We start from the raw sequence: 27,512 nt of genomic DNA on the forward strand, positions 1-27,512 counted from the left end.
AATCTGATTTGCATATTGAAAGAGAGAGATTTATTATTAGTATTAATCTCGGAATACTTAAATTGATATGAACTCCCATGAACTCGCCATTCTAATTAATGTCCATGTGAGGACCATTAATGGCGGTAGATTCTTCCTCACATCTATATGTTAATGATAGTTAACACAAATAAAAATTATTTGTATCATGGTAGATTGATGAAATATTTAAAAGTAGCTTAAAGTTAAGGATGTAGATGAGGAGAACGTCTTACTCATTTTACATCAATGACGGATCATAAGAATAATTTACTTTTAACTCTTTGCACAATAAGATTTACTCTTATTAAATAGTTTTCTGCTACAATTATTCTTTTGCATTAGTAGTTTTTTTAATCCATAAAGTCATTAATATTATTGCATATTTACTATCAGATCACAATCAGTGTTGTAAGTAGGAATGTAAATCTTTGATCAAGTGAAACGTTTTCCTAGGGAGAACCAAAAAGAGAGCGAATCTTTGTTCTCTCTCTCTCTATCACGATGGATTGGGTAAATCTATGTTGGATCCCTCTTGAACTTTGTATCCATCTCAATCTTCACCACCTTGTCCCAGATCTATTCATCCACATGGAGATGGTGGTCCTTCACCAGTTCTCAAACTAGCATTCGGTTCCTAGCCATTGGTTGCCGTTCTATTTGGAAATAAATAAATACGTGATTTTTTTTGATAAATTTGAATTATTAAGAGCATATTTATACCTCAATTAAAATACGCACTGTTTTTTATGCGCCCTCTCAAAATTAGTGCTAGATTATTTGTGTAGTTGTACTTTAATAATTGTGTAAGTAGTGTCCAGAGATCGTGATTACTTTAATCCCTTCTTTTCATGTGTAAGCTAGGGCTTACTTTTTAAAAACAATTTTTTTAAAAAAAAAAATACAAAGTTTGACTTGATTTAGCTTACATCTAGAGTCCAAGTGACTCAAAAAACAATCATGGAAAGGATATCTTAAACTGATACAAAAACAATTATGATGAGATAATAAGCCGTATATACTGGAAGGACTACTGTAGTTTTATACACGTACATGTTCTTCTCCGTTATACGGTGGCTTCCCGTTCCGTATGGATGCCCCAGTTGGTTAAAAGGAGCAACAACAACAACAAAAAAAAAAAAAAAAAAACAGAAAGGCGGTTATGGATTTGGACGCTGTCAGAAAGTCAGGATCGGGCTACCGCTTTCGCTAGCTTTTCCGCCTTCAGGGCCATCTCCGACGGTATCTTCACCGGGTCCCTCTTCCCCCGTCGCCGCTGTTGCCGGAAGTCGAATCCCAGTGCGTCGGAGACGTCGTCGGAGCTCCAGCCTGCTCGCCTCAGCGAGTCGGAGCAGTGATCCGCCTTCACAAGCAGCGCGTCCAGCGCCGCCTCGGAGTCAATCGCCGCTGTCCCCGCCTCGTCTTCACCGTCGAACATTCCGGAGGCCGGAACGCCAACGATTTCGCTCACTTCCGAGTCGTCCCAGCCGGCCGATCGGAGCACCGATCCGACTCTGTCCAGGTAGCCGTCGACCCAGCTTGGCAGTCGCCTCGGAGATCGGATCTCCACGAACCGATCCGGCGATGCCGATCTGCAGGAGGAGGATGAGGACGAGTAGGAAGAAGAGGAGTTCCGGCGGCGACGATTCGAGCTGGCATCGCTCCAAAACTCGATCCACCGCGGTGTCCTCCCGGCCACGGAGTCAAGGCTCCGCCGGGCAGGAGGCGGCGGAAGCGGGGGATTTGGGGATCGGATCAGATGCGGCCGCGAATCGGAAACGGTGTGGAAAGCGGGCTCCCTTTGGAAAAAGTCAGCGAGGTCGAAGCCGCAGCAGAATACTTTGTGCTCGTCGACATAGAACACGGGATTGCCGGCGAGGCACGGGGTGGCGGGGAGGTAGCAGCGGTCGAAGAGTGGGATGAGAAGCGGGGCACGGCGAAGGGCGGCGCGGGCGTGGCGGAGAGCTCGATCGGAGTCCGCCGGGCAGGCCCCCCGCGATTTCGGCCAGAGCGCGCCGCGAGCGACTTGGAGTGAAGCGGCGGCGAGGGGGAGGTCTAATCTGGCGCGGAGGAGGAGGCGGCGACGGCCGGGAGCGGCCTCCGGGCAGCGCCAGTCAGGGAAGCCGGGAGCGGAGGGAAGGCCGAGGACCAGAAGGGCGCGAAGGTCCGGTGGGAAGGATAGGCCGAAGTCGGCCTCCAGGCGCGCGAGCTCAGCATCGGAGAGACCGGGGAGGACAGGAATGGAGGCGGCGCGGAGGCAGGCGAGGATGGATTCCGCGAGGGGGCGGAAGGATAGTAGGCCGCCGCGATGCGATACGGAGAACGAAGGGGAGGAGGGCGCGGAGGCTGCGGCGCGGGCGGAGAGACGGCGGAGTCCGGCGGCGTGGGCGGTGGCGAGGCCGGCCATTCGTCTGTCAACATCCACCATGGCCTCGTTTAAATCGGATTCTCGACGGAGGTATAATTAAACGAGCGCATAGAAGAGCTGGTGGGTGCTCTGTTTCTCCGGAGGATAGATGCGGCCGCATCGTATATATACGGGAGAAGCACACCAACGGAGTGGTGGCCCACCCGCCGACCCAGGTGGCCAGGTAGCGATGCTTCTTTTTGGCTAACTGTTAATTAATAAATTATCATAAGTACGTAGTTTTACATCTAAAAAGCTTTAGATTGACATATTAATCACGACAAATTATGAAAATTTCACATAATTAAAGGAACATTAATTATCATTAATTGTTCGAATATATTAATAACCACATAATTATTTTGTCCCACACACTAATCATAGACAGCCTTCGAACCCATCACACTGGAATATTTAATTCCAGCATTTCAATTATGCCTTGTGTGTTTCCTTCACTTCTTTAATTGTGGTCTGTGGATCTTCATCACCAGCCACTTTATATTGTTCGTATTTACCAAAACAACGACATCATTTTCAATTTGGCAATGATTTCAGAATCATCAAATTTATTAGAGGTTAATTAATAATTTGTCATGCACCTTTTTGCACGAATTAATTTCATGGTGTGTAATATCACAGAAATTACGGGGTGAAAATAAATTTTATCACGCCTCTGCGGCGGTGCTATCAGCATGATATCCGAGTTCCTTTTTATTCACTTGATGGCATTTATTATTATTTTGTTCATTTATGTAGTATTTAATTTTGGGTTTTTAGTGATATTAATGTTCATTGTTTGGGGTGGGCTGGCCCAATGGGCCACCCATAGTCTATCCATTGACAAATTTTAATTTATTGCATGATCTATCCATGTTTAACAATGAGTTGGATTTGGATCGAATTTTATATCTTCTTTCTTCATACTTGGGAATCATATATACATCCCTAGGGGCGGTGGAACCCTTAATATTATGGGATTCCATCGGTAGAGATAGAGGATATCGTCCATTGTTTTTACGTAAAAATCACCCCCTTCGTGTTATAGAATTTCTGGATCCGCCACTGCATGTCCCTATATCCATTAAACGATTAGATATTTTCTATACTAATAATTATTTAGATATATATATATATATAGTCTATTTCTAATATTAATAAAAAATAGTTAGTGGATTTTTTTTTAAAAATTTTATATATATATATATATTATTTAATCAGGTATTCAGATTTATTATCAGTAGTTCCTCTCTACACTCCTCCATTTGAATTCAGAAAAAATTATCTTCCATGTTCCTTACTCTTAAATATTTAATTTATTATATCATTTTTTAAAGAAGAGTTTAAACTTAACTATAAACTTATTGTCTTGTGATCTTAAGATTACGAGTTCGAGTATTAAAAATAACTTTTTATAAAATAGGGTGAGAATGTGTATAATAAATTCTTTCTCGAAACTTTATATTGACGGGATATGGGAGCTCATGTACTAGGATGCCCTTTTATTCACTTTTTTATTGTCAAGGTTGGCAATGATAATGACAAGTACCCACATATATTGAAGCATGATGAAAATGAGGTAAGGGAAGTAAATGGTTTTAGCTTAAGGAAAGTATAATCATAGTTTAGAAGGTTTTTATTTAGTAAACCAGGACAAACACTAAGTAGAAGCCCTATTAGATCGAAAACAAGCCTATCGACTAAAAGCATTAAGTGGCTTAAATTTGATTTAATTTTTTTAAAGAACAAATTGAAATTATAAAATGTAAATTAAAATATTTAGAAACTATGTAGATACCTAACCTTCAAATTGGATCCGACAGGCCTACTATTTAGAAAAGAAACCTTTTTTAGTCCCTCCAACTTCAAGAAATTTTACCAAGTTGGCCGTGAATTTTGACAACTCCTTTATTATTTTTTTGTTTGAACATTTGTGTTCTAATATTTGTTATATATATATATATATATATATATATATATATATATATATATTAAAAATAATCGCATATAACCACATAAAAAAATTCTGAGGGAGTAAAATAAAATTTTCACATAAGTGAAACTATTGGATAAAAAAATCTGGCAATTGTTAGGCGAACTGTAGGACCAACTGAGAAACAAAAAACAACAGGGGCCAAAAAGTAAAGTTCCATCTGATGAACGGTTCGGATGGGCCCAATTGGTATATCTCCTCTTGATATTTTGCAGTGTAATAGTAGGCCGTTGCACTTTTTGAGCCACGTGTCCGAAAAGGTCGTGCCAACTCGGAGTTCGGTCTGACCTTTTTCCTTGCCTCTTCCCTTCCTCTTCCGCTGCCTGCCTTCTCATCTCTCCATTGCATCTCCCTCCTCCAAATCAACGTGAAAAATCTTCAATGGACGACGAAGAGATTCCGACGGAGGTTTCCGACGAGCGGCAGGAGGGCTCCGGGGAGGCGACCGGCGGCAGTGATGATAGCGTCAAAAGTGTAAGTTTGCATTCGACCTCCTTCCGCCTCTCCCTGTTTCAAGATTTCTTCCATGTTTTAATCGTTTAACACTCGAGAGCCTGATTTTGCTCTGAAAACCGTAGGATTTGTCTTTTTGTTTGTGAAATTTTGTGACTGTGATTTGGAATCTGTTTCAGGAGTGGTTGTAGAAGTTTAGGGTTGCGCATGCTTCTAAAGATTTGATCGTACCGCTTTTTAACGGATGAACCCTAGGTTGAACCGACAGATCAAATTTCAACCTTTTTAATTAATTTATGAATACAAATGAACAAAAGAAAACACTTGGCACGACTGGCAGAGATTTGAGCCTTTTTAACACGCACACAAACACACGAATTTTAGCTGACTGATGATATAATGTTGGAATTTTACCTAATTGCGGGCTAATATTAACTAATGCTTCGTTTTGGTTGATCAAAATTGTACCGTAGAAGTTGAACACGAAGTGTTAATCCATACGGTGTGATTGAGTTGGGTTAAAGCATATCTCATCTTATCTTGATGATCTTGATGTCATGGAAACCGTGTAGGTCTAAGATCCACTCTTCTTGTGTTGTGTTGTGTGTGTGTGTGTGCGTGTGTTGGGGTGGGAATGGGTGGTTTTTGACTCATAGAAGATTGTCGAAGAAGCGAAAAACAAGAAAGAACAAGCTATGGAGAATCAAGGTAACTTTTTTTAAAAAAAAAATAAGAAATTGCAATTTGATTTTATCTTGTTGTAGATCTTACATGATTAACTTGGGAAGATTTTCACAGCTATGGAGAAAATACCTACTGTGTTGGTGTATTTACATCTGTTTCTTTCTCACTTTGATGGATGCACAACTTGTTTTTGATTGTTTAACAATTCCCAGATGAAGTTGTGTTTGCTTCCAGGACTATCAAGCTCTCTTTCTACCCACAAAATGGACTGATGAGAAGCATAATTTATATTTGAACTCCATGGAATCATCTTTCCTTAATCAGTTATACAACAATGAGAATGCATCAAGTGATCTCCTTGATTTTCTGCCACCAAAACCTATGAAGAAGTTAGGTTCAACTTCCAACTTCTGCCAGTTCTCTTGCCAGGTTTTAAAGCCAGATTTCTTTTTCATAGAAAATTTATGAGGGGGAGATTTTACTTTTTGATTATCCATTTACAATCCTTCTTGTTGATCGCGTGTAGTTTGACTTTCTCGGTACAAGTTCACATAACTTTGTGAGGAAAAGGACACAATTTGAGATGAAGAATGAACTCATAAATCGAGCAATGCCTTCACTCAATGCAAACACAAATCAAAAACAGGCCGACTCTTCGCACATGCCAAGACAGCATTATGCAGGAAATATTGCAGGTTCTACTTCAAACTAGTTGTGGTGACTTTAAATTTGCTCTGTTTATTTCCTTTGATATTCTTCTTCAATACGATACTGATCTCCACATGATTATTTACTATGAATACATGACTTAGAAACAGAGAAAATTACGAGCTAATTTATTTTCTCAGTACATTATGATACTAACAATATTGTAACTAATATAAGAAACCTTGGCCATTCCATATAGCAGTTAGTTTTTGGCATCATATCGTGGAAGATATTACACATTGATACTAGTCAATTTTTCAACAGTACATGTAGTTGAGTCCAACTTTATAATACTAGTTAATTCTTGGATCTGGAATGACTTCCTTTCGGTTATTCCTACATCACACGCTGATGCACAGTTGAATCAATGTTAAGGATCAATGCATATTTATGTGGGTTTGACTCCATTCTATTGTGACTTCCTTTCGGACGGCTCCGGTCGGCCAACCCCGAGGCTTATAAGCCCGGCCTCTACACTTCCTCGTCTTCGAGTTTTTCGGCATTTCTTCATCTGTGTTCCGACGATATTCTTCCAGTAGGCTTCCTTCTCCTTGCATCCTTTCGCTGCCTTTGTTTTTTGCGATCGCGAGTTCCTCACAGCCGCCTGAGTTCCTCACAGCCGCCTGTCGACGTCCCTGGGCTTTGGTACACCTCTACTAAGTCCAGGTTTGACGCCGACGATGCTAAGAGTCTGACAACCACCTTTGAGTTTCCTTCTGGATACAAAATTGTTCTTCCTTCTCCTTCCGATCGGTCAAACTCTCCGCTGCCCAGCTGTCTTTGTTTCTTTAGGGATCAGTTTACCAACGGTCTGCGGTTTCCTATTCACTCCATCTTTCCCATCATTTGTAAATACTTTCACATCTCCCTTCATCAATTAGTGTCGAACTCCTTTCGACTGTTGTGCAGGGTAGTTGTTCTATTCCGCCTGCACGACATTCCTCTCACTCCCCGAATTTTTCACTATTTTTATTATCCGAAATTGTCGAGCCAGAGACTTTTCTTTTCCAAGCCCGAGTGGGCTTAGTTTTCTTTGACAAAATGTCGACCTCCAACAAGCATTAGAGGGAATACTTTTTTTTTTGTACGCCTTCCCGAGCGATCAGACTTCCCAACCCACTGGTATCTCGAAGTGGCAAGTTAGCCTCCCTTGAAACAGTATAAGAGTCGGTCGGAATACCTCAACGCAGCTTCAATGTTGGTCGGTCAGAAATATGACATCCACAAGTTACTGCTGGAGGACGTCCTCTATATTTTCGGCTTGAGTCTGATCCGCACCCGACTTCCGTCCAACCTAGGTATGCAACTTCTTCACTCATTCCTTTAATTTTAACTGATTTTTCTTCCTCTTTTGCAGTTGAAGTCATGCTACATGCACGTCTAGCCGGCAAGGCTAAGCTTGCGGATGCCGCGATCAATGCGACGACTGTGGAGGAGTTGGAGAGCCGCGGTCTGTAGCCGGTCGACTCTCAAGAAGATCTACAAGACGAGAGTGAAGTGACTCTAGTCTTGGTGAGCGGAGTGGCAGCCAGCCAGATGCCTAGTGGTGGAGCGGTTGGTGGATCACAACCTTCCTCCGTACAGCTTCCGGTCGTTCAAGTTGAGGGGGCATCAGGCTCAGCCTCCTTAGGAGAGCCGTTGATCAGGCGTAAGAGGCACCGGGCGAAGCCTTCATTATGCTCTGCATCCTCGGTGGTGCGGTCCGCCGAACAGGTTGAAACTTCGACCCCCACTCTAGTTCAAGAAACTACGACCCCCACGTCATCTGATTGAACGCCCTCGTTATTCGGCTTGCTGCAAGGGACTCTCTGCGCGCTGCCAATGGCTTTCATGCCACAACCATCGAAGGTCAAGAAATCTAGCATCCGTCCGACATCCTCATCTTGGCCGTCCGGCCGAGCGACCTCTGCCTAATCAGCCCCGAGTGGCCAGTGCCATGTAACGGCGGTTCTTCATCTTTCGACTGAGGAATGACACAAGTCAGCTAGTGCTACATCCCGAGCCCTCGAGCACCAAATATTTATCCAGGGGCCGCTCGCACAGATATGGGCTGACGCCCGAGCCCGTGCAGCGATGATGCCTCCGGGGGCGCTTGCGGACAACCACACCCAGATGTCCACTGGGGTAAGTGTTGTATTCTTCTTAATCTATCTCTGCTTGGCGCTTATATTTTCCTGGTTATTTGTAGTAATGGGTAGAGAGTCTGGCCATGTGCTAGAGGCTCGTCTTTCTGGAGGAGGAAGTCAAGAAGCTGAAGGCGTCGAGAGGCCAATCCTCCACCTCTCAGGGGCAAACGAATGCTGAGGTTGCTAAGTTGCGGGCCGATATGGTGAAAAAGCACCGAGCTGCTAGAGGCCAAGCGGGGAAAGAGCGCAGAGCGGGCCTCTCTGCTGGCTCAGCATAACAATAAAGTCAGCACCTTTGATGCCAAGATCGAATCAGCTAATACGAGGAAGCTCCGTGCCATCGAAGACCTGGACCTGAAGAATAAAAAGGTCCGGGCTCTCGCTAAGAAGCTGAAGATTTTTTGGTCGTTGAACGGAAAATTCGATCGACCGAAGAAACTGCCCTTCGAGGCCAACTCTCCGCAAAAAATGATGAGCTGGCCACTCCGAAGGACGAGCTGGAGGCCTCCCGATCGGCCTTGAAAACTTATCAAGATGTCGAGCCTAGCCGGTTTAAAGCTATGAAGAGGAACTACATCTGCTCGGACACTTTCAACGACAAGGTCGCTGATCGGGCACTTCGCCTGTTCGACCTGACAATCGAAGGGGCATTCAGCCAACTCCAAGCAGATAGCTACATCTCTGCTGTTTTATCGAGTAAGGTCATTAGTCGGGACAAGCTGACTGAATCGTTGCCCGATGATGTCTTAGATTACCTTGAGTGAGGTTGAGAGTTCCGCCTTTGTAAAATTTTGAAGTTTCCACGAATGCTTGTCCGTTCGGCTAAACGTTATCTTCTTCTAGTATTTGTTTTTTTTCAACTTGTCTTTTGAATATTGCATAAACTCGTGGCCTCGTGACTCCTCCGATCGGCAACGACTAGTCTATCCAGCCGATCGATCCGTTTTGTTCTTAAGGTTGCTCATTATGATTCTACGACCTTCCGATTGGTGACGGAAGTATTTTGAAGAATAGTCCCGAACGGTCACTATATTTCGTGGTCGGTCGTTCATCATTCTTGAGTTATAAGATCGTCGCTTGACCATTTATCGAGACGAGGGTTTAAGATCACCGCTCGACCGTTGGTGAAGACCAAGGTTTAAGGTCGTCGCTCGACCGTTTATAAAGATTAGGCGAAGACTAGGATTTAAGGTCGTCGCTCGACTGTTGATGAAGACGAGGATTTAAGGTTGTCGATCGACCGTTGGGGAAGACGAGGGTTTAAGGTCGCCTCTCGACCATTGATGTAGACGAGGGTTTAATGTCGTCGCTCGACCGTTAGGGAAGACGAGGGTTTAAGGTCGTCGCTCGACCATTGGGGAAGATGAGGGTTTAAGGTCGTCGTTCGACCGTTGATGTAGACCAGAGTTTAAGGTTGCTGCTCGACCGTTGATGTAGACCAAGGTTTAAGGTCGTCGCTCGACCATTGGAGAAGATGAGGGTTTATGGTTATCGCTCGACCGTTGATGTAGATCAGGGCTTAAGGTCACCGTTCGACCGTTGGGGAAAACGGGGGTTTAAGGTCGTTGCTCGACCGTTGATGCATGTAGACCAGGATTTAAGGTCGCTGCTCGATTGTTGCGGAAGACGAGGGTTAAAGGTCACCGCTTGACCGTTGATGTAGACCAGGGTTTAAGGTCACCGCTTGACCGTTGATGTAGACTAGGGTTTAAGGTCGCCGCTCGACTGTCGATGTAGATTAGGATTTAAGGTCACCGCTCGACAGTTGATGTAGACCAGGATTTAAGGTCGCCACTCGACCGTTGGGGAAGACACATCTCAAGAGTGACATTCTTCACTTTTATTTATATTTGTCCTGTGTTCAGGAAACATACAAAGATACATGTATTCACTCGTGCACTTCTCATCTAACTCTGTAGGGTTGGAGATAATTCGCTCTCCAAGGCCTCTCGAGCTGTCTTCCCCCCCTCATCCTCCAAGTAGTAGGCGCCTGAGCGGAGCTTTTGCACGACCTTGAAAGGTCTCGCTCATGGGGCTTCGAGCTTGGTGACGTCATCGGCCGGCTTCACCTTCTTCCTCACGAGATCGCCGACCTGGAAGGACCTCGGGATCACCTTCCGGCTGTAGTTCTGTTTCATCCATTGTCGGTACGTTGTTAGCCGAACAACTGCTTTAGCCCGCGTTTCGCCCACCAAGTCAAGCTCCATGAGCCTCTGTTCGACGTTTCCTTCATTGTAGTACTGCACCCGATCGGATTCTACCCCGACCTCCACAGGGATGACTACTTCGCCGCCGTATACCAAGTGGAAGGGGGTTATGCCGGCCCCCTCCTTCGGGGTCATGCGAAGGGCCCACAACACACTGGAGAGCTCGTCAACCCAGCTGCCTCCGGCGTGATCGAGCCGAGCACAAAGAACTCTGAGGATTTCCTGATTGACGACTTTGGCTTATCCGTTGCTCTGGGGGTAAGCCATAGAGGTGAAGGCTTGTTGGATGTCATAGCCTGGACTATTCTCTGAGCCTCTGACAGGCGAATTGTCTCCCATTATCTGATACGAGCCGGCGTGGGATACCGAACCGGCATATGATGTTCTGCCAAACGAATTTAATGACTATATGTTCGGTTATTCTTGCAAGCGGCTCGGCTTCCATCCACTTTGAGAAGTAGTCCACAACGACGAGCAAAAATCTCCGTTGACCTGTCGCCATAGAGAATGACCCAACGATATCCATGCCCCATTGGTTTACGGGCAAGATACTATGGATGCCTTTATTTCCTCGGTTGGTCGATGCGGAAGGTTGTGATACTTTTGACAGGATAAGCAGGTGGTCATCGTACGAGCGTTGTTTTCTTGGAGGGTCGGCTAAAAATATCCGGCTAGGAGTATCTTCCGAGCTAACGCACGGCCGCCCCGATGGCCTCCGCAGGAATCTTGGTGCACCTCCCGCAGATGTATTCGACATCTTCCGATCCGGCGCATTTGAGTATGGGCCTGGAGAAGGCTCTCTTATAAAGATGGTCTCCGATCATGGTGAACCGTCCGACCCTCTTCTTCATCAAGCGAGCTTTTTCCTGATCGGCAGGGATCACTCCCGACCGCAGAAACTCTGTCAGAGTTGTCCTCTAGTCGTTCGGGAAGGTCATTCCTTCCATTCGGTCAATATGTGTCACGACCGAGACCTGTTCGATCGGCTGCCCTATGACGATCGGTGATAACGAATTGACAAATTTTGCCAACTCAGCAGTCGTCCGGTTCTCCGATCGAGGGATCTTTTGTATAATGACCTCCTGAAAGTTAGTCTTCAGCTTTTCGAAGGCTTCCACATAGAGCCTGAGTCGGGCATTGCTTATCTCGAACCTCCCGGATAGCTGTTGAGCGACCAATTGAGACTCCAAGTGGATGAGGTCTTCAACAGCTCCCACATGTCGGACTGCATGTAGGTCGGTTATCAATGGTTTATACTTAGCTTCATTATTGGTGGCGCGGTAGTCAAGCCGAACGAAAAGTTGCATCCGGTCTTCCCGTGGTGAGATGAGCAATATGCTGATTCCACTACTTTGCTGAGTGGACGAGCCGTCAACTATATCTTCCACGTTGCCTCCGATTCGACATTATGGACATCTATGACGAAATCCGCCAAGGCTTGAGCTTTGATTGCCGCTCAGGGTTGATATTGTATGTCGAATTCACCCAACTCAGCTGTCCATTTGATCAGTCTTCCTGATGCCTCGGGGTTGAGGACCCGTCCCAAGGAGCTGTTAGTCAGCACGATGATTGAGTGTGCGAGGAAATATGGACGAAGCCTCCAAGCGATGAGAATCAAAGCATAAGCTAATTTTTCCAGCCCGGTGTACGAGACTCTGCATCCTTCAATATATGACTTAAAAAGTATACATGATATTGCTCTTGGCCATTCTGCCTAACTATAGCCGACCCAACCTCATACTCGTTGGATGATAAATAGATCCAGAGCGGCTTACCAACAATTGGCTTAGCTAATACAGACAAGGAGTTAAGATATTCCTTAAGCTCTTCTAATGTCCGATCACACTCGGCGTCCCACTAGAATTTTGTAACTCGGTGAAGCACTTTAAAGAATGGCAGGCTCGGGTTGGACGACTTGGATATGCATCTGGACAGCGCCGTGATCCGACTGGTCAGTCGTTGAGCTTCCTTCAAGTTCCGAGACGGCGGCATGTCTTGTAACGCTTTGACTTTGCATGGATTGACTTCAATGTCCCGCTCTGTGATGATGTAACTCAAGAAGCGGTCACCCTTCACGCCGAACAGACACTTGCTCGGGTTCAGCTTTATTCCATAAGCCCTCAGTGTTCGGCAGGTCTTCTCGATATCTGCGCACAGGTCAGCAGCTCGAAGGCATTTTATTAATATGCCATCGACGTATACCTCCATATTACGATCAATCTACCGTCAAAACATCTTGTTCATCAGCCTCTGGTAAGTGGCTCCGACATTCTTGAGTCCGAACGACATGACGTTGTAGTAGTACGCTCTCCCTTCATCGATGCTAATTTCGGACGAGCTTGCTTCGTTTTCGTCGTCTTGATAGCTTGCTATTAACGCGAGTCCGGAGAAGGCCTCATCCCACGTCGCCTTCAGGTTTTTGTGCTTGTTCTCTTAGATGGGCTTCTTGTTATGGCCTTTGTCCTTGTTCTTCAATTTAGGGCAGTTGTCTTTAACATGCCCTTCTTCATCGCAGTGGTAGTATCTGATTTTTCTTCTCTTTCTACCTTGCAGATGATTAGATTTTTTAGACTTAAATAACTTTTTCATCGTCTTTGAAAGAAGATTCCTACTCTTGTTCATCCATCTTCGCCTTGAGGGCAATATTATGCTTCGGCTCCTTTAAATCTGCACATCTCGATTCATAGACTTTAAAAGTTGAAAATAACTCTTCTAAGGTAACATATTTTAAATCCTTAGAGATATAGTAGGCATATACTAATGATGCTCATTTCGTATTTCTAGGGAAAACATTAAGTGCGTACCTTAGCGAATCTCGGTTGCTTACATTTTCTCCGAGATTCGAAAGTCCGATAATGAGCTCTTTAATCCTCGAGTGAAGGTGTGCAATGGTTTCGTCTTCTTCAAATCGATGGTTGGTGAGTTGGTTGCAAAGTAAGTCTCGTCTTGCGAGCTTGGCTTCAGATGTCCCTTCGTGTAACTCAATGAACTTCTCCCAAAGCTCTTTTGCTGAGTTGTAGGTGTCGATCCAATTGACTTCTTGTAGTGGTAGGACGCTCAGCAGATGGAACTCTGCTTTGCCGTTTGCCACGTAGTCAGCTTGCTCCTTCTTCGTCCACTGGTATTCTTCCTTACCTTCGGGTGCTACAAAACCGAACTTCATTATTAAAAGTAATTCAAAATCGATTTTAAAGAATACCCGTATTCTCTTTTTCTAGCTCGCGAACTCTCCCTTGAACTTCGGTGAGTATATGCTTGATCCGTCCATCGATTCGGTGCTTCGATCGATGGTTAGTCTTCCTGAAGCGTCTTTGCTTTGATACCACTTGTTAGAACCCTTGGCGGCCGGCTAGAGGAGGGGTGAATAACCCCTGCACAAAACAAATAAAAGTACATTCCTCGGCTTATAACTTAAACAAACACTTGCATAAAAATAAAAGATAAACTTAAAAGATGAGGCTTATAGATTTACTTGGTTATAACTGAGAATGTTGTTAATCCAAGGCAGTTGAATCGTACTAAGAATCTCCTTCAGGTGGAGAAGTCTCTTGCAACAATGAACGCAAAGAAAAAGAAAGCTAAACAAAACAGAAAGTGTCTACAAGTGTTGTTGCACTATTTAATTTCTTGTTGTTCAGAAGCTTTGGGAGCAAGGCTACTTATATAGCCTTGTTTGAGGCGTCTAAAAGGGTTCCAGGCGCCTGGAGTGGGATAGAATTCTATCCCTGATGTGTCGGTCAAAGTCCACGTCGATCTTGATAAAATTTTAGTTCTGGGTGCCCCGAAGGGTGACTTTCTCTCCGGGCCTCCAGCTTTGGCTCCGCTTGCTTCGGTCCGGGTCTTCCGCTCCGACTCTGCTCGCTTGGGTGATTTCGACCATCCGGAATAGGGCTCACCCGAATCCAACTTCCGGCCTTCTTGAGCAAGTTTCCGCTCTCGGCTTCTCATCCCTTGGAAACGTCGCGCGCCTCCTTCTTGTTCGCTCGCGTACTCTTCCGCAGCTCCTCGTCCCTCAGACGCATCGAGCCCATCGACTCTCTCTCGTGTCGTCCTTCTCGCTAGCTGCGTCTTTTGCCCGACATCATGCGCTCCTAAGTTCTTGTACACTTAGACACAAGGTTAAACACAACAAGACCTAACCTAACTTATTTGACAATTTCAAAACAACCTTGGGGTACCATCACATTTAACTCAAACTTTAATTAGCCACATAATGTGTCTTCTTTTGGCTAATTCATTGTGCACATAATATGATACTTTATATGAATTATATATTGGTTCATAACTCACAACAACCTTAATCAGCCACATAAGTCATATAATGTCTTCCATTGGGACAACATATTTTGTGCATGATCTGAACAAAATAAAAAATTTATTTTATAGTTGTAAGTTAACTTAAGCGTATATCTGACATAAAAGTAACATTCCTTTGGGCCGATTACTCTTAGCATAAATATATGTCTATCGACACAAAATGCATTAAACTTAAAGTGTTCTTTTTTGAATTGATAACATATTAAGAACTATAATCGAACGGATAATCACTTAATAACTTTAATAATTCTAAATTAGATTTATTAATTAATATCATATAATAATCAATTGATTCATTTTAATCAATTATTCCAATTGATCCAGAAACTTACATTATATTATTATTTAATGGTTTTAATCTAGTTATGCAATGCATTAATCGATTCACATGCATTGCACTTAATCATGAAATCCAATAATCGGTTCATGAAATCCAATAATCGATCGACACATGCATACATTGGGCTGTTTCATGTAAAAACACTCTTTTAATAGATTAAAAAGCAAACTTAATCGTGAAAACGATCTTAATCAATTACCCTTTAACCTTTTAATCGATTAGAAATCATTGATAATCAATTCTATCTCGAGTTTAAGGTTGTTGATTGATTATCATCCTAATCGATTGAAAGCATCAATTAATTAGTTGATCAATTCTAATCGAATCTGTCACGATTTCAACCTGTTAATCGATTAAAAAAATTATAATGGATTAATAACATATTTTTTATCGAGACTCAAGCCTTTTAATTGATTAGAAAAATTTCTAATCGATCGAAAAGCTTTAATCGATTGATCGATTGATTCCAATCATTTTTGTATTCGATTTTAAAGTGTTTAATCGATTAAACATCTATTATCAAACCTGTAATCAACTAGAATTGATCCGTATTCGATCCTCATTAGCCAATTGATTACCAAACTAATTGAATCGATTAAGGTCAATTGATCGATTACGTCAATTGATTCCAGATGATTCTATTTGTAATTTTAGACTTGGTAATAATTAGGCTTGGTAATCCATTGCCTGACCAAGGCAATCAATTACACAATCATGATTTGACCTAAAATTAGATCAAATGTGGTGATTTTCGACAAAGAAGTGACGATTCACTCGTTGGTCTTCACGTTCTTCACAAAAACACACAAAACTCGATAACAAATGCATTAATTAGATATTAATGCAGTTGAGCAAAACGTTGGCATTTCACAGCTTGACGAATAATAATCATTAAACGATCATTAACGTTGCTTATTGGCCTGAGCTCCTATATAAAAAGACTGCGACTACAGGCAAAAGGTTACACACACAGAAAAGAAGCAGTAGCTCTCCACCTCCGTTCCCTTCCTTCTCTGTCGTGCAAGTGCAACTCTTGCTCGACGGAGTGCCCGTGATAGCAGTCGGATACCACTCAATTTGTTGTGACCACCAGTGCTGGTGGAAATCACGGTTAACCGTTGTATCATGGGAAACAGACGACTTAAATAAACCTCCAAGTACAGCTGGAGGTGGGGTGAATCTATTTCAAGGAAACTGCAACCATCGCATGCCTCGGTCCATGACCTGCTCGGCCTCTCTGCTCGGCCAGCTGCTCACTCACTTGATCGCCCACTCGACCGCTCAGCTTCTCTACCCGTCTAGCCGCCCGTTCACTCATTCGCTCGGTTGCAAGCTTGTCCGGCCGTTCACTCATTCAATCACTCTGCTACTTTGTCCGACTGGCCGAATACTCCCTCAGCCGCTCTCTCGCTTGGCCGCTCGCTCGCTCGACCACTCCCTCGCTCGGCAACTCGGCCGCACATTCACTTGGCCTGCTCAGCTTCTTAGTCCGCTCAGTTGAACCACCCGTTCGGTTGCTCTACTTTACCCAATTAACCGCTCTGTTTGGTCGGACTCTCTGTTTGATCGATCTGCTCGCTTAACTGATCAACCACTCGGTAAACTTTGCCTGATCTACTACATAGCCCAGTCGGCCATACTGCTCGCTCGACCGGTCTGCCTGCTCAACCTCTTTATATGTTTAACCAGTCTGCACTCAGCACTTACAGAAACTAGCCCCCATTGGCAGTCTGAGATTATCAGCTCAGGTTATTTCAATAGATAAGTTGAATTTAATTTTTGTATCTAAATTCAGCTAATTCTCCAGAATCTCTGGCAAATTGTTTAACAATCTTGAAACAGATTTGGTTCTGTTGAGATAGCCACATAACAAAGTGTTGAGGTGCAACAGACTCAACACATGAAGACCCCCTCTGCCCCGATTGGAATTGTGTAAATCAATTACGGGGAAAAGCTAGAGAAATTCAGTGGACTGAACTTCAAAAGGTTGTAATAAAAGATGCTCTTCTACTTGACCACACTCAATCTGGCTCGATTCTTGACTGAGGACCCTTCCAAGCGTGCTGAGAATAATGATGCACAGACCATTAGTATAAAACTCATTCTGAGTTCCTTTACTGAAACTACATCCTCAATTGCCTTGCCAACTTGTTGTATGCTATGTATAGCATGAAGAGAACGACTAAGGAGCTATAGGAGTCCCTGGACAAGAAGTACAAGACGGAGGATGTTAGGTCTAAGAAGTTCATCATGGGCTGATTCCTGAACTACAAGATGGTCGACTCCAAGACAGTGATCAGCCAAGTCTAGGAGCTTCAGTGATCTTGCACGAGATCTACTCAAAAGGGATGGTTCTGAGTGAAACATTCCAAGTGGCTGCTATCATTCAAAAGCTGCCACCCGACTGGAAGGATTTCAAGAACTATCTGAAGCACAAGCGGAAGGAGATGAATGTGGAGGAACTTATTGTTAAACTTCGCATCGAAGAAGACAACAAGAGTTCAGAGAGAAAGTTGTTCTCTTAGACTACTGTGAAGCCAACGTGATCGTGCATTGTCAAAACTCGAAATGAAAGAACCCTAAGTCTTCCAAGATGGGACCCAGAGGAGGCATCAGCAGAAGTTCTCTGGGAAGTGCTTCAACTGTGACTGAATCGGTCACAAATATTCGGAGTGCAGAAAGTCGAAGAAGAAGCAAGAGGTCAATCTAAACGAGAAATCAGAAAAGGACGACCTTTGCGTTATGGTCTTTGAATTGAACCTGGTAGGTTCAAACCCGTGGCAATGGTGGATTGATACTGAAATCACCAGACATGTCTGCTGCAATAAGGAGCTGCTCCACAACTTTGAAGAAGTCAATAGAGACAAGTTGTTCATGGGAAACTCAACGACCTCGGACATCATGGGCCAAGGAAAAGTGGTGCTGAAGATGACTTTGAGCAAGGGCCTTACTCTGAACAATGTGTTGTATGTTATGGAGATTCGAAAAAATCTAGTATCCGGATCACTATTAAGCAAGCATGACTTTCGCATTATCTTTGAGTCAGATATAGTTGTACTATCCATGAATGGAATGTTTGTTGGAAGATAAATAAAAATGAATGACCATTAAGCCTAAGATTAAGAAAAATGAAAGTTCTTCCACTCATATGCTTGAGTCTTCTTGTTTACAGACTAGGACATATTAACTACTATGTATTCCGTAGATTAATAACTATGTAAAACATACCTACATTCCACCTTAACCCAAAACACAAGGGTCAGATTTGTGTTGAAGCAAAAAATGACAAAGTCATCCTTTTAACATGTTGAGGAAGAAATGAACCATTCGGGCTAATTCACATTGACATGTGTGACCTCAAAGGTACTCCAACATGTGATGAGAACAAATACTTCATTACTTTTGTAGATGATAACATAAAATATTATTATGTGTATCTTCTCAAAAGTAAGGATGGAGCTATAGAAAAATTTGTTCTCTCTAAGAATGAGGTTGAAAACCAACTTAATAGAAAGATTAAGGTGGTTCAAAGTGACCGAGACAGTGAATATGTATCACCGTTCGTTGAGTTATGTACTGAATATGGAATCAGACACGAAATAATAACTCCTTATACTCCTCAGCAAAATAGAGTTGTTGAACGTAAGAATTGAACTCTAAAGGAGATGATAAATGCTCTTCTATTAAGCTATGGACTGCCAGAGTTCATGTGGGGGGAGCTATGTTAACAACTAATTACGTTTTAAATAAGGTATCTCGTAAGAAAATAGATAAGAACCCTTATGAGTTGTAAAATGAAAAAATATTGTCCTATAAATATTTATGAATGTGGGGGTGTATTGCCAAAGTGTTGGTGTCTGATTCAAAAAGGATTAAGATAGGATCAAAGATTGTTGATTGCATATTTATTAGATATGCGCATAACAGCAGTGCGTATCAATTTTTTGTGTATGAGTCATAAATACTGGATATACACAAAAACTTGATAATATAATCAAGAAATACCTTGTTCTTTAAGCATGTGTTTCCATATAAACCCCGAGAGGATTGTAGCTTCTCAAAACGGGCATATGAAATATAAGGCGAAGAAGATGATGATGGACCGGTTGAGGTTGAGCCTAGACGGAGTAAAAGAGCTCGGGTGGAAAAACCTACGAATCATATTTTATTACTTTCATGTTAGAAAGTGAGCTCCAAAGTTACTCTAAAACTGTAAGCTCTTCTGACGGACCTCACTGGAGAAAGATAATTGCATCTGAGATAGAATCTATCTTGGAAAATCACACTTGAAAACTTGTGGATCTTCCTTTTGAAAGTAAACCGCTAGGTTGCATGTGAATTTTCAAGAAGAAAGTAAAGTCAGATGACACAATTGATAAGTATAAGGCCAAATTGATAATCAAAGGATACCGACAGCTAGAAAGCCTTGATTACTTTGATATGTATTCTCCTATGTCGAGAATAACTTCCATTAGAGTATTGTTGGCTATAGTCTTTATATGAAATCTCGAAATACATCATATGGATGTAAAGACAATCTTGTCGAAGCAATCTGGGTACCCTAAGGTTTGATGTTTGGGCAAAGGTTTATGTTAGGTTTATTGTTATATTTGATATGCATTGTGAATGTTCAGGATACAGATATAACAAGGAAAGTCCAAGTGTGATCTTGGCAAAGGAGGAAAGTCCAAGGATGAGTCTTGGCGGTGTAAGTCCAAGCATGTAGTCTTGGCAATGTAAGTCCAAGTGTGACTTGGCAATGGATGAAGTCTCAGAGGCACGACCTCTTAGCAAAGGAAGACCCGACAACAATGACAAGGCCGATGGAAGCTCCAGAAGGCAAGACGTGAAGAATGGGGAGGCATCCGAGGGATGCAAGGCTGATGAAGGAGGCTAGAAGGCTAGGTCTAGGTTGGTCGGGTGAGAACGAGTGCTGAGTGAATGTACTCGGGGTAAAATCCTAGAATTAGGGTACTGTAGCAGTACTGTAGTGTCACTGTAGCAGTACTGTAGCGTCACTGCAGTACTGCAGCGTTACTGTAGCAGTCGACTGGTGGTTTCATCAGTCGACTGGTGCAGTCGACTAGGGCAGTCGACTGGGAGCGAACAAAGAGTTGGTATCGAGCCGTTGGGCTGCAACGGTCGAATTTCCACGAAGGGCAGTCGACTGCATGTTTTGGCAGTCAACTGGTAGGCGGGGTTTTCTAACTTGTGGCCTATATAACCAAGCATTGGAAGTTTGGTTAAGGTTGACGAAATAGAGGTGGTTAACCCCTATTAGTAGTCTACCAGTGCCCTAGCTTCTCAAGAGTCCTTGGTGAGAGTTTGTGGCGAGATTTCTCCACCCACAAGGAGTTACACGAGCTAGCCGGAGGTTTTCCGGGGAGTCATCCACCGACGGATCGGGATCGTCCACCTTACGGACAGCCGTGGAGTAGGAGCTTCATCTCCGAACCACGTTAAACAACGTGTCATTGGGTTTGCTTCTTGTTTATTGTTTTCTATGGTTAGCTTTGCTTTTGTTTGTTAGTATTTTTGTTTCCTCTGTGCACTAACAAGCGTAGGAAGCGACGATTTGGGTGAGACACTATTCACCTCCCTCTAGCGAATGTCAAGGTCCCAACAAATCTTTCTAAACGAGGATTTAGAAAAGGAAATCTATATAGAGTAACCCAAGGAGTTTTCTATACCAGGACAGAAAAACAAGGTTTGTAGACTGGTGAAATAATTATATAGCTTGAAATATGTACCAAATCAATGACATGAGAAATTTGATAATGCTATGAAGGAATGTGGATTTAAGATTAATGAATGTGATAAATGTGTCCACATGAAAGTCACAGAGAATGACTACGTCCTCTTATGCCTATATATAGATGACATATTTATCATTGGGAGTAATGATAAGATAATTAAATCCACTAAAGATATGTTGAACTCAAAATTTGACATGAAAGACATGTACTTAGCTGATGTGATTCTAGGAATCAAAATTCTTATAACAACAGAAGGACTTATTCTTAGTCAGCCTCATTTTGTAGACAAGATTCTTGAGAAATTCACTAAAGGCAATACTGCATTGGCATGAACGCCGATATATATGAGTCAACATCTATCAAAAAATCAAGGTGAAAGTATCTCTCAGATAGAGTACTCTCGAGTGATTAGAAATTTGATGTACCTGATGAGTTGTACATGATCAGACTTGGCCTACGAGTAAGTAAACTGAGTAGATACACCAGTAATCCCGATGTTGAGCATTGGAAAGGGATAACAAGAGTATTGAGGTACTTGAGGTATACTCATGAATATGGATTGCATTATATGAGATATCCTACGGTGATCGAAGGATACAACCATGTGAGTTGGCTATCTGATATAAAAGACTCTAAGTCTACGAGTGGATATGTATTCACTTCGAGAGGTGCAGCCATTTCTTGGAAATTTTCTAAGCAAACGATAATAACCATATCCACGATGGAATCTGAGTTTGTGGCTCTTGACAAATATGGTAAAGAGGCTGAATGACTACGATAATTCATAGAAGATATTTCGAGATGGCTGAAATCTATGCCGGCAATTTGCATATATTGCGATAATCAATTAGTAATCGGTCGGGCACATATCCATCTGTATAATAGGAAGTCTAGACATATGCATCGTAGACATAATACCATTAGACAACTACTCTCAATGGGAGTTATCATTGTTGACTATATGAAGTCAAAGGATAACCTAACATATTTGTTAACCAAGGAGTTAAACAGAGAGTTAGCTGCAAACTCATCGTGAGGGATAAGTTTGATGTTGTTGTCAGCGATCAGTGCAGAGGACACCCAACCTATGCTGACTGGAGATCCCAAGAACTATGTTCAAAGGGACAACTAATTTGCACTGACTAGACACACCGTGGGGATAACCCAATAAAATAGTGACTAGATCAGAGTAAGCCAATGGGTTTTTATTAATCAAGAAGAGTAGATAGGTATTCTCGAGAGATCACCTATGTGAGAAAGAAATGGGGTCGCTTCGAAGAGAATTGGAGGTACAATTCTTAGAATTTCTCATAGAACCAGACGTGTTCATGGCCAAGAACGAACACACTCATGAGAACTGAGTTGTATCAGGAACAGTCTTGGGTAAGATTTGACAATGGTTACACATATGGCAGAACAGTTCAAGAACATCGTGTCTACTGTCAGCCAATAAGTAAATAGATATTCACAAGGGAAGGTTCAAAAGATAAACTTACTTATCCTATACTTGACTCAACTGCTGAATGCTTTCATATTCTATATTTCCATTCATGTGGGGGATTATTGGATATATTTGATGTGAATAGAGAAGAGGTGGAATAGGAAAGAAGTTTCATTGTGAATGAGACTTTAGTCTCACATTGAAAGTTTTAAGGTATTTTAGTTGGTTTATATTGATTTACATGTATTGATGATGTGAACATGCATGGGGAGAGACTCTCTCTCATGCGTGGGTGCGCAAGGGGTACAAATCTAGGGCCCGAATTGCACTAAACCAAGTTCACTCGTAAGCGAGCATAACCTGCGCGCCGAATGCTGGACCGGTCGGGGTAAATTTGTCCAAGTAGAACAACCAACATTTTACCACATAGACCTTTTTGCTGCTTATTTAGGGTGTAATGATGCATAAATTAGAGATTAATGCAGTTGAGCGAAACGTTGACATTTCATAGCTTGACGAATAATGATCATTAAACGATCATTAACGTTGCCCATTGGTCTGAGCTCCTATATAAGGAGACTGTGACTACAGAAAAAGGTTACACATACAAAAAAAGAAACAGTAGCTCTCCACCTCTTTTCCCCTCCTCCTCTGTCGTGTAACTCTTGCTCGGCGGAGTGCTCGTGATAACAAGCGGGGATCACTTAGTTCGCCGTGACCACCAGTGCTTGGTGGAAATCACGGTTAACTATTGTATCCTGAGAAATGGATGACCCAAGTAAACCTCAAAGCACAGCTAGAAGTGGGGAGAATATGTTTCAAGGAAACTGCGACCATTGCAGGCCTCGGTCCATCGCCTGCTTAGCCTCTCTGCCCGGCATGTAACTCGCTCACTCGGTCGCCCGCTCGGCCGCTCGGCTTGTCTGCCCGTCCAGCTACCCATTCGCTCATTTGCTTAGCCTCTTCCTCCTCTCGGCTGCACGCACGTCTGGCCATTCACTTGTTCGGTTGCTCTGCTGCTCTGCCTGACCGATCGAATACTCCCTCGGTCGATTTTTCGCTCGGTCGCTCTCTGGCTCAGTCGCTCGCTCGGCTGCTCACTCGCTGAGCCGCTCGCTCGCTCGGTAACTCGGCCGCACATTCGCTCAGGCTCTCGGACTGGTCAGCTTCTCAGTTCGCTCGGCTAAACCACCCGGTCAGCTGCTCTACTTTACCATGTCGACCGCTCTGCCCGCTGAGCTGATCTACCACTCGGTCGACTCTACCTGATTTGCTACACAACTCGATCAACTATACTGCCCGCTCGGCCGGTCTGCCCGATTAGTCTCTCTGTCTGCTTGATCAGTCTGTACTAAGCACTTGGTAGAAACTAGCCCCCAATGACCCAAGTAAACCTCAAAGCACAACTGGAGGTTGGGCGAATTTGTTTCAAGGAAACTGCGACCATCGCAGGTCTCGGTTCATCGCCCGTCCGACCTCTCTGCCCAGTCGGTTGCTCGCTCACTCGGTCGCCTGCTCAGTCACTTGGCTTCTCTACCCGTCAGGTCGCCTATTCACTTATTCGCTCAGTCTCTTCCTCCACTCGGCTGCACGCCCGTCAGACTGTTCACTTGTTTAATCGCTCTGCTGCTCTGCCCGATAGGCCGAATATTCACTCGGTCGTTCACTCGCTCAACCACTCGCTCGCTCGGCAACTTGATCGTACATTCGCTCGGCCTTTCGGACTGTTCAGCTTCTCAGCCCGCTCAACTGAGCCACCCGATCGGCTGCTTTACTTTACCCGATCGACCGCTCTACCCGGTCGAACTCTTTGTTCGACCGCTCTACCCGCTCGGCTTGTTTGCCCGTCCAGCTACCCATTCGCTCATTTGCTTAGCCTCTTCCTCCTCTCGGCTGCACGCACGTCTGGCCATTCACTTGTTCGGTTGCTCTGCTGCTCTGCCTGACCGATCGAATACTCCCTTGGTCGATTTTTCGCTCGGTCGTTCTCTGGCTCAGTCGCTCGCTCGGCTGCTCACTCGCTCAGCCGCTCGCTCGCTCGGTAACTCGGCCGCACATTCGCTCGGGCTCTCGGACTGGTCAGCTTCTCAGTTCGCTCGGCTAAACCACCAGGTCAGCTGCTCTACTTTACCCTGTCGACCGCACTGCCCGCTGAGCTGATCTACCACTCGGTCGACTCTACCTGATTTGCTACACAACTCGATCAACTATACTGCCCGCTCGACCGGTCTGCCCGCTTAGTCTCTCTGTCTGCTTGATCAGTCTGTACTAAGCACTTGGTAGAAACTAGCCCCCAATGACCCAAGTAAACCTCAAAGCACAACTGGAGGTTGGGCGAATTTGTTTCAAGGAAACTGCGACCATCGCAGGTCTTGGTTCATCGCCCGTCCGACCTCTCTGCCCAGTCGGTTGCTCGCTCACTCGGTCGCCTGCTCAGTCACTTGGCTTCTCTACCCGTCAGGTCGCCTATTCACTTATTCGCTCAGTCTCTTCCTCCACTCGGCTGCACGCCCGTCAGACTGTTCACTTGTTTAATCGCTCTGCTGCTCTGCCCGATAGGCCGAATATTCACTCGGTCGTTCACTCGCTCAACCACTCGCTCGCTCGGCAACTTGATCGTACATTCGCTCGGCCTTTCGGACTGTTCAGCTTCTCAGCCCGCTCAACTGAGCCACCCGATCGGCTGCTTTACTTTACCCGATCGACCGCTCTACCCGGTCGAACTCTTTGTTCGACCGCTCTACCCGCTCGGCTTGTCTGCCCGTCCAGCTACCCATTCGCTCATTTGCTTAGCCTCTTCCTCCTCTCGGCTGCACGCACGTCTGGCCATTCACTTGTTCGGTTGCTCTGCTGCTCTGCCTGACCGATCGAATACTCCCTCGGTCGATTTTTCGCTCGGTCGTTCTCTGGCTCAGTCGCTCGCTCGGCTGCTCACTCGCTCAGCCGCTCGCTCGCTCGGTAACTCGGCCGCACATTCGCTCGGGCTCTCGGACTGGTCAGCTTCTCAGTTCGCTCGGCTAAACCACCAGGTCAGCTGCTCTACTTTACCCTGTCGATCGCTCTGCCCGCTGAGCTGATCTACCACTCGGTCGACTCTACCTGATTTGCTACACAACTCGATCAACTATACTGCCCGCTCGACCGGTCTGCCCGCTTAGTCTCTCTGTCTGCTTGACCAGTCTGTACTAAGCACTTGGTAGAAACTAGCCCTCAATGACCCAAGTAAACCTCAAAGCACAATTGGAGGTTGGGCGAATTTGTTTCAAGGAAACTGCGACCATCGCAGGTCTCGGTTCATCGCCCGTCCGACCTCTCTGCCCAGTCGGTTGCTCGCTCACTCGGTCGCCTGCTCAGTCACTTGGCTTCTCTACCCGTCAGGTCGCCTATTCACTTATTCGCTCAGTCTCTTCCTCCACTCGGCTGCACGCCCGTCAGACTGTTCACTTGTTTAGTCGCTCTGCTGCTCTGCCAGATAGGCCGAATATTCACTCGGTCGTTCACTCGCTCAACCACTCGCTCGCTCGGCAACTCGATCGTACATTCGCTCGGCCTTTCGGACTGTTCAGCTTCTCAACCCGCTCAACTGAGCCACCCGATCGGCTGCTTTACTTTACCCGATCGACCGCTCTACCCGGTCGAACTCTTTGTTCGACCGCTCTACCCGCTCGGCTGATCTACCACTCAGTCGGATATGCCTGATCTGCTACACAGCTCGATCTGCTATACTGCTCGCTCGGCCTCTCTGTCTACTCGACCAGTCTGCACTCAGCACTTTGCAGAAATCAACCCCCGTTGACAACTTGAGATTATCAACTTAGGTCATTTTAACAGATAAGTTGAAATTAATTTTGTGTATTTAAATTTGGGTAATTTTTCAGAATTTCCGACAGATTGTCTAATAGTTTTTACAAAAGCATGGCATAACAAAGTAAAACATAAACTATAAATCATGAAGGACCTGAATGCAGCAGATTGTTCTTCGTGTTGTGCTCGTCGATCCAGCGATCCTGCGGAAGAAGAAGAAGGAGGTTGATCTTCCAAGAGGCTTAGGATTTGACGACGTCGAATCCTCTTCGTCTAATGGGGAACGAAGAGTCATCAAGAAATTATCCCTAAACTCTTGAGGACGAACACTATATATAAGGAAATTCGATCCGTTATCAGCCCATAGATAATAACAGATCAAGTTAACAGGTTCTACACGATAAATTCATATCCGATAATTCGAAACCTAATGAACCTAAGTTTGATGACTTAAACGGGTTCTGTTCGTATTCACATGTACAATTTATAAATAAACCCACCAAATATGAAATATCTCACAAAGATCTTACTATGAAAAGGATTTCTTTACAGAAGAGATACAGATAGTTTGTGAAACTTATATAAATTAACATGGTTTTCTACAGAAGTCTCTGATCAGAACTTCGACATTGATTCTGAAGAACCAAGTGAGGAACAAGCGGCCAAGAGGACGAAATCCCACGCTGTGGAACCCCATGTCAAAGATGAGTAAACCTCGACTGCTTCTAGTAAATGCATTTGCAGATATTTAGCTTTCCCTAGTTCCAGGATATCGTTACTGAGTCTCTCATTTTCTACTGTGTTTGCAGACAGTTCTACTTAGGATGTTCGTAGCATTGGCACCGATGAGGATCATAACATCCTCGGAAGGAAGAGAACGTGGCTTTCGACGCACATCATAATGGACCATAGTTTCAGAAGAACACCTAAGATTGTTTATCAGCCATATAATTAAGAACTAGATTGGAGATTGCGGTATTAGTTCCATATAACTTCATATTTCTGCTCACATCAATAATGCAGTAGTCTACAATAATCTTACTCTATATGATGTAATAATTCGCAAAGCAATTGGGAGTTTACTTCATACTTTCCTCCTCCTTCCATCCACTGCTGCTGCAATAAATTTTTTGTATTTCTAGTAGACCAGCAAACTACAGGCCCAATAACAAGACTATCTCGGCCCAATGTTGCCGACTGGGCCGAGACATCCGCAGGCCCATTTATTGCTACTGCTTCTAGAAGTATTTTGACCTTCTTC

General features: G+C 44.1%; 2 protein-coding genes across 2 annotated transcripts; one reads left to right on the forward strand and one right to left on the reverse strand.

Annotated features, from left to right (window-relative positions):
- Positions 1 to 1,081: 1,081 nt before the first annotated feature.
- On the reverse strand, positions 1,082 to 2,528 carry LOC121994567. Its single transcript, XM_042548560.1, has one exon. It carries the CDS (start codon positions 2,444 to 2,446, stop codon positions 1,205 to 1,207), a length of 1,242 nt encoding a protein of 413 aa, XP_042404494.1. The 5' UTR covers positions 2,447 to 2,528; the 3' UTR covers positions 1,082 to 1,204.
- Positions 2,529 to 4,708: 2,180 nt separating this feature from the next.
- On the forward strand, positions 4,709 to 27,326 carry LOC121998739 (cold-regulated protein 27-like). Its single transcript, XM_042553779.1, has 5 exons — positions 4,709 to 4,889; positions 5,787 to 5,981; positions 6,079 to 6,247; positions 26,857 to 26,955; positions 27,061 to 27,326. Exons 1-5 carry the CDS (start codon positions 4,797 to 4,799, stop codon positions 27,072 to 27,074), a joined length of 570 nt encoding a protein of 189 aa, XP_042409713.1. The 5' UTR covers positions 4,709 to 4,796; the 3' UTR covers positions 27,075 to 27,326.
- The last annotated feature ends 186 nt before the right edge of the window (positions 27,327 to 27,512 follow it).

The sequence above is a fragment of the Zingiber officinale genome, chromosome 6A, assembly GCF_018446385.1.
Source record: "Zingiber officinale cultivar Zhangliang chromosome 6A, Zo_v1.1, whole genome shotgun sequence".
NCBI lineage: Eukaryota > Viridiplantae > Streptophyta > Magnoliopsida > Zingiberales > Zingiberaceae > Zingiber > Zingiber officinale.

What these genes read in the sequence shown, in the direction of transcription:
- LOC121994567 (XM_042548560.1), bottom strand. Translation starts at nt 2,446, where the DNA reads ATGGTGGATGTTGACAGACGAATGGCCGGCCTCGCCACCGCCCACGCC.
- LOC121998739 (XM_042553779.1), top strand. Translation starts at nt 4,797, where the DNA reads ATGGACGACGAAGAGATTCCGACGGAGGTTTCCGACGAGCGGCAGGAG. An exon ending in GTGATGATAGCGTCAAAAGT is followed by an intron (nt 4,890 to 5,786) that starts GTAAGTTTGCAT and finishes GTTTGCTTCCAG; the next exon opens with GACTATCAAGCTCTCTTTCT. An exon ending in TTATGCAGGAAATATTGCAG is followed by an intron (nt 6,248 to 26,856) that starts GTTCTACTTCAA and finishes GGTTTTCTACAG; the next exon opens with AAGTCTCTGATCAGAACTTC.